Source organism: Anguilla anguilla, chromosome 16 (genome assembly GCF_013347855.1).
Source record: "Anguilla anguilla isolate fAngAng1 chromosome 16, fAngAng1.pri, whole genome shotgun sequence".
Taxonomy (NCBI): domain Eukaryota; kingdom Metazoa; phylum Chordata; class Actinopteri; order Anguilliformes; family Anguillidae; genus Anguilla; species Anguilla anguilla.
In genome coordinates this window covers 32841856-32849355 of record NC_049216.1, presented here as the reverse complement: position 1 = coordinate 32849355, position 7500 = coordinate 32841856, and the positions used below count along the sequence as shown (strand labels likewise).

The 7500-nt window shown below is 55.5% G+C and overlaps 1 protein-coding gene across 11 annotated transcripts in view; it reads left to right on the top strand.

Moving 5' to 3' along the window:
* LOC118215651 (transcription factor SOX-6-like) overlaps nucleotides 1-7500 on the top strand; it is a 192447-nt gene that overhangs the window by 154430 nt on the left and 30517 nt on the right. For all 11 annotated transcript variants that reach the window (XM_035396574.1, XM_035396568.1, XM_035396569.1 and 8 more), the window contains one exon: nucleotides 5594-5728. In XM_035396574.1, coding sequence (XP_035252465.1) covers nucleotides 5594-5728 — 135 coding nt within the window. The remainder of the gene's footprint in view (nucleotides 1-5593; nucleotides 5729-7500) is intronic.

Sequence of the window (7500 nt, the reverse complement as noted above, 5' to 3'; positions counted from 1 at the left end):
TTAGAAAAGTGTAATTTGTTTGTCAGTATCGAGGCCGTGCCTATCAACCCCCCCCCAACCACCCCTCGCCCCCCCCCCCCACTCGGGCCCCCACGCTGTCACTGGGCATTCCCGCGTGCGGGGTAATTTCACTCGATGCTTCCCTGACAGATTGCTCCCCGTCCACACCTCGCAGGAGAGAAAGAGAGCGAGAGAGATACAGAAAGAGAGAAGGGGAGAGCGAGAGAGGAGAGAGAGAGAAGGAGAGAGATGGAGAGAGAGAGAGAGAGATGGAGAGAGAGAGGGAGGGAGGGAGAGATGGAGAGATGGAGAGAGGGCCTGAAGCCGTTTCCCAGGCGGAGTGCCTCTCTTCATTAGCCCTCATTCACTGCTCAGATGAGCGCTGCAGCGCCGGAAACAGCGCACCCCCCCCCCCCCCCCCCCCCCCCCCCCCCCCCCCCCGCCGCCGCCCGGCCCTATTACAACTGACACCCCTCGGCTGGCCCGCCCGCTTGCGTGCCGGGGCGCGGCTGCTCGGTCCGGCGCCGTGTCCAATCGTGCCGGGAGCAGAGAAACCCCAAAACAACGAGCCCCGTGTTCAAAGGAATTATTCTAATCCAGAGTAAAAGAATTGTGTTTTATTTGGGTGGGGATTGCCACTTAATTTGCTTGACCAATTGCGATCGCCTGGCATCAATTGAATGGAGGAAAAAAACAATCACTTTAAATCCGTTCTCCTGCTGATATATTGTTTTTGCTCCTTTCTTTCTTTCTGCGTGTGGTTTCTTTCTCTTCTTTTTTCTTTAAATGGCGGGTTTATAAACAGAAGAGAAGTGAACTTTGAGAAGGGCTGTTTTTTATCATTGGAAGCAGACTTTTCCGTTTAAGCAGTTTTAAAGGAGCATTACTGGATAAAACAGAACATCTGGGGCCGGCCTGCGGCTCCCGTCCACCCAGCACAGACACGCAGAGGGACACGCTCCCCAACGCACTCACACACACTCCCCAACGCACTCACCAACGCACTCACCAGCCCACACGCTCCCCAACACACTCACCCACTCACCCGCCCACACGCTCCACAACGCACTCACCAACACACTCACAGACACGTTCCACAACGCACTCACCCACTCACCAGCCCACACGCTCCCCAACCCACTCACCAGCCCACACGCTCCCCAACCCACTCACCAGCCCACACGCTCCCCAACCCACTCACCAGCCCACACGCTCCCCAACGCACTCACCAACACACTCACACACACGCTCCACAACGCACTCACCCACTCACCCGCCCACACGCTCCCCAACGCACTCACCAACACACTCACACACACGCTCCACAACGCACTCACCCACTCACCAGCCCACACGCTCCCCAACGCACTCACCAACACACTCACACACACGCTCCACAACGCACTCACCCACTCACTCACCCACTCACCAGCCCACACGCTGACAAACACACTCACCCACTCCCTCACCAACACACTCACCCATTCCCTCACCAACACACTCACCCACTCCCTCTCCAACACACTCACCCACTCCCTCTCCAACACACTCACCCACTCCCTCTCCAACACACTCACCCACTCCCTCACCAACACACTCACCCACTCCCTCTCCAACACACTCACCCACTCCCTCTCCAACACACTCACCCACTCCCTCACCAACACACTCACCCACTCCCTCACCAACACACTCACCCACTCCCTCACCAACACACTCACCCACTCCCTCACCAACACACTCACCCACTCCCTCACCAACACACCCACCCACTCCCTCACTAACACACTCACCCACTCCCTCACTAACACACTCACCCACTCCCTCACTAACACACTCACCCACTCCCTCACCAACACACTCACCCACTCCCTCACCAACACACTCACCCATTCCCTCACCAACACACTCACCCACTCCCTCTCCAACACACTCACCCACTCCCTCTCCAACACACTCACCCACTCCCTCACCAACACACTCACCCACTCCCTCTCCAACACACTCACCCACTCCCTCTCCAACACACTCACCCACTCCCTCACCAACACACTCACCCACTCCCTCACCAACACACTCACCCACTCCCTCACCAACACACTCACCCACTCCCTCTCCAACACACTCACCCACTCCCTCTCCAACACACTCACCCTCTCCCTCTCCAACACACTCACCCACTCCCTCACCAACACACTCACCCACTCCCTCACCAACACACTCACCCACTCCCTCTCCAACACACTCACCCACTCTCTCACCAACACACTCACCCACTCCCTCACCAACACACTCACCCACTCCCTCTCCAACACACTCACCCACTCCCTCTCCAACACACTCACCCACTCCCTCTCCAACACACTCACCCACTCCCTCTCCAACACACTCACCCACTCCCTCTCCAACACACTCACCCACTCTCTCACCAACACACTCACCCACTCACCCGCCCCCTCTCTCACCCACTCCCTCTCCCGCCCATTCGCTCACTCACTCACTCACCCACTTGCTCGCCCACTCACTCACCTGTCCACCCTTGGGCAAGCTACTGTAGACCTCATCGAGCACCAGGAACCAGAATACCAGGGCCTCTGTGTGTGTGTGTGTGTGTGTGTGTGTGTGCGTGCGTGCGTGCGTGCGTGTGTGTGTGTGTGTGGCAGATGCGACAGATGTTTGGCCATACTGGAAATCATCGGCACGCTGCACCCTAAAACCCCCTCCCCGCTCCCTCTCGCCCCTCCCTGCTCCCTCTCGCCCCTCCCCCCTCCGGTCTGCGGCGGGTTAGCCGACACGCAATGGACACGCCCTACACTCCAACACGCGTGTTCTCGCTGTGTGACACGCAATGGACACGCCCTACACTCCAACACGCGTGTTCTCGCTGTGTGACACGCAATGGACACGCCCTACACTCCCACACGCGTGTTCTCGCTGTGTGACACGCAATGGACACGCCCTACACTCCAACACGCGTGTTTGTCTTTACGCTTTAACGTTGCCTTTGAGGTGGATGGACAGTTTGACAGTAACGTGTTCGGGCTGTCGCGCTCTGTGATGTGTGCTTTGTGCTCCTGAGCCGCGCGTCTCATTGAGTCAGTGTGTGTGTGTGTGTGTGTGTGTGTGTGTGTGTGTCTGTGTGTGTGTGTATGCGTGTGCGTGTCGGTGTGTGTGTGTGTGTGTGTGTGTGTGTCGGTGTGTGTGTGTGTGTGTGTGTGTGTGTGTGTCTCTGTTAGTGCTGGAAGGAAAGGAGACTTCATTCCAAACCTATTCAGCTTTTCAGTGCTGCGGGGGACACAGCTGCAGCCACACAGTGAATTGAAAAGCTCTGTTCTCTCTTTCTCTCTCTCTCTCTCTCTCTCTCTCTCTCTCTCTCTCTCCCTCTCTCTCCCTCCCTCCCCCCCCTCCCCCCTCCCTCTCTAAGCTGTGGAGTTGCAGCTCATTTAATGCTTAAGTAGACAGAGGTATTACCTCAGTCACTGGTGTGGATCAGGCCTTCTCCTCCTGAACCAACACGCGCTCCACATTTCCTTCCAGATGCACACACACACACACACACACACACACACCGACACGCACACACACACACGCTCACACACAGGCATACACACACACACAGACACACACACTCTCACACTCACACATGCACACACATACTCACACACACACATTCACACACACAAACACATGCACATGCATGCACAAACACAGTGCACACATACACACACACAGACACACACACTCTCACACTCACTCACGCAGACACACCCACACACCCACACACACACACACACGCACAAACGCATGCACCCGCATGCACATGCATGCACAAACACACAGTGCACATGTACACATGTACACACACACACACACACACACACACTCACACCAACGAACGTGAGCAATGTTTCTGGGGCGTTTGAGATGTTTCCTCTCTTTTGACACATTCTCGCAATATTGACTTCTGCTCTCACCCAGAGCGTACCCCCACACCACCACCCCCCTTCTACAATCGCACACAACTAAGGATTACAGCCACCCCCCCTACCCCCCCCCACCTCGACTCATCTCCTAAAATGACTGCAGCAATCAAAGCGGCCATTACAAACCACACCTATGGGGACTTTATATCACTGTCATCACTGGCACTGAGAGCAAGAGCTGCAGTGATGGTATTGGAGGGGACCAAATGGACATTTATGTGTGTGTGTACTGTGTACTGTGTGTGTGTGTGTGTACTGTGTACTGTGTGTGTGTGGGTGTGTGTACTGTGTACTGTGTGTGTGTGGGTGTGTGTGTGTGTACTGTGTACTGTGTGTGTGTGTGTGTGTGTGTTGGGGGGCTCTACTATCAGCTCTGTAATCAGCTCTTTGGTTCCTGTGCTGCTATCCCGTCGGTCGCCCAGGGTCTGCCAAGAGAACGAGGCCTAGGATGCGTCTCTCCTCAAAACTTTTAGGCTGTACCCACTGAGGTCACACCGCCCGTCACCCCTTTTTAAAGCCTGAATGTGCTTTGAGACGGGACACTGACTCCCCAAAAAGTAATACTTAGTCCTTATCAAAATAAAACCGTGACACTGGTCACACTGTTAATGTGGGTGTATGTGGCAGCAAAACTCCACACATCCTGTCTCTCTCCCTCGCTCACACACACGGACACACCTCATCTCTGTTTATCTCTCTCTAAAACACAGACCCTCCTTCACTCTCTCTGGTATGCATGCACGCACGCATGCGCACACACTCACACACACCCTCTCTCTCTTTCACACTCACACACACGCGCACTCTTTCTCTCTCCCTCTCTCACACACACACACACACTCACGCACACCCTCTATCTCTTTCACACACACACGCGCTCTTTCTCTCTCCCTCTCTCCCACACACACACACACCACATACACACACTTCCTCTCTGAAGAGTGGCTGGGGTTGAATCTGTATTGTACTTGACCCAGGTTATTGATACCGCACCTTGCAGATGTACAGTAGTGCTTTGGTGTGTTAATAATAACGATACGTTGGCGTATTATTATGCTGGTGTATCAGTATAATAAGTGTTATTGATGGAGGGGGAAACGGGAGGTTGCCAGATTAGCACAAAATGCAGTCTGGAAGGGAGAGCTGTGCCACCAGGTCATCGGTGTCTGTTTGTGTGATTTTAAAAAGCAGAATTTTACCCCCACAGAGGGAGCGAGGAACGATTTAGCTTCAGGATCGCTCATGTGGCGTCTCCAAGGGGGGGCTAGGTCTTGACCAAGGTTTTGATTGGGTTGGGAAGAAACAGTAAAAATAAAAGAGAGGGCAGTTTTGTTTTTGTTTTGTTTTTTTTTGCTTCATCTCACAGAAACGGTTGCATTTCTGCGGCAGTTGCTGCCGTGTCACTGTCCTTGCGCAGTCTGGATCCCCAGCAGTCTGGATCCCCAGCAGTCTGAATAGAGCTGGCGTAGACACTCAGCAGAGCGCATGCAGCCACGGCTGTGTGGCGTCAGGGTGATAAAGCGCCTTTCACTGCCAGCGTGGAAAGAGGGGAGAATGGAGGCTGGCTCTGGATGCTAACGCTGTCCTGTCGCTTTCCTTTCCTCCCGTAGCAACTATACGCCGCCCAACTGGCCAGCATGCAGGTCTCTCCCGGAGCCAAAATGGCGTCCCTCCCGCAGCCCTCCATCTCGCCCACCGGCCTGAAGAGCGAGAAGAGATGCTCCAGCCCCATCACTCAAATCAAGGTAAGCCCCGCCCCCCCAACCAATCACTGCCCTCACCCTCTGTACCCGCCCCATGAACACTGCAGGGACTGGGAGCATGGGGGTCGGTAGCTGTGCACTCTGCAATCTGATTGGCTGTGACTCAGAACCTCTCTGCTCCCCAAGCTGTAGACCTCCTTACAGGGATATACCTCCTCCTGTAGACCTCCTTACAGGTACAGACCTCCTCCTGTAGACCTCCTTACAGGTACAGACCTCCTCCTGTCAACCTCCTTACAGGGACAGACCTCCTCCTGTAGACCTCCTTACAGGGACAGACCTCCTCCTGTCAACCTCCTTACAGGGACAGACCTCCTCCTGTAGACCTCCCTACAGGAACAGACCTCCTCCTGTAGACCTCCTTACAGGGACAGACCTCCTCCTGTCAACCTCCTTACAGGGACAGACCTCCTCCTGTAGACCTCCTTACAGGGACAGACCTCCTCCTGTCAACCTCCTTACAGGGACAGACCTCCTCCTGTAGACCTCCTTACAGGGACAGACCTCCTCCTGTCAACCTCCTTACAGGGACAGACCTCCTCCTGTAGACCTCCTTACAGGAACAGACCTCCTCCTGTAGACCTCCCTACAGGGACAGACCTCCTCCTGTCGACCTCCTTACAGGGACAGACCTCCTCCTGACGACCACCTTACAGGGACAGCTGTGTGTTCTGTTCGCAAACATCAGTCCCCCAGCTCCCCCCCCCCCCCCACCCCCAGCCAGAAGTTTCTCTCACAGTGTCTCCTCTAGATCATCACTAAACTGGATCCATGTCAGTTAGCGTTTGTGAGAAAAAGGAGTGGTGGTGTGTGTGTTTGGGAGGGGGGGGGGTGTTCTACTGTATCTTTTTATCTCTGGCTGTTGGGGTGATTCCTGGCAAATGCAATCTGGTGCTGAACTTTCGGTATGCACACAAAGCCGGGGGGGTGGGGGGTGGAGGAGGCGGGGGGGCTTTAAACGACATCGTTAGAGACAGCCGAGCGCTCACTGAAGCCACGTTCAGCTTTATTGAATGACCAACAGGGTGTGCAGTCCTTGTGTAAATGAAATATCCTGAAAGGTATACTAAAAACAATACCTTTTTTTTCTTTATTTTGCAAAATAAAAATATGAAATATATTGAACAGCACTGTTTTCTTTTCTTTTTTAAATATACGGTAGCATCTGAAACGGAGGTCACTTCTGTATTTTTCCCTATATTGTGAAGTGTAGCGGTGCCTCCGATGTATTACATCCCGATGTTTCCACACGGAAGCGGTTTGGGATCTCAGCGGCGATCCCGCGGTCCGGAGAGGCTGCCGCTCCGCTCGCCGGGGGGGGGGGGGGGGGCGGGGGGCGAGGGGCGAGGGGGGGGGGGGGGGGGGGAACACAAAGAGGAAAAGCCCTTGTTGTCGTTTGTCGCTCCACCCTGGCGTCGCCGTGCGCTGGAGCGTGCGTGACACGGCCGCCCCCTGTCAGGTACCGCTGGATAAACAATCCCTCCCGCGCGGGTCTGGGGCTCGGGCTCCCGGGGGGGGCTCGTATCCCATCAGCCCCTGCTCCGGCGTGTCGCTCCGGCCTCCTCCCGGCGGGCCGCCGCCAGCCAGTCAGGCAGAAAGGCCCCCCCCCCCACCCACCCCGCGCGGCCTTCTGCTGAATCGCCAAAAGAGCCCCCCCCACCCCAACCCCTATGCACACACACACACACACACACTCCATCAGCCCCCCCCCGCCACACACACACACACTCCATCAGCGCCCCCCCCAACACACA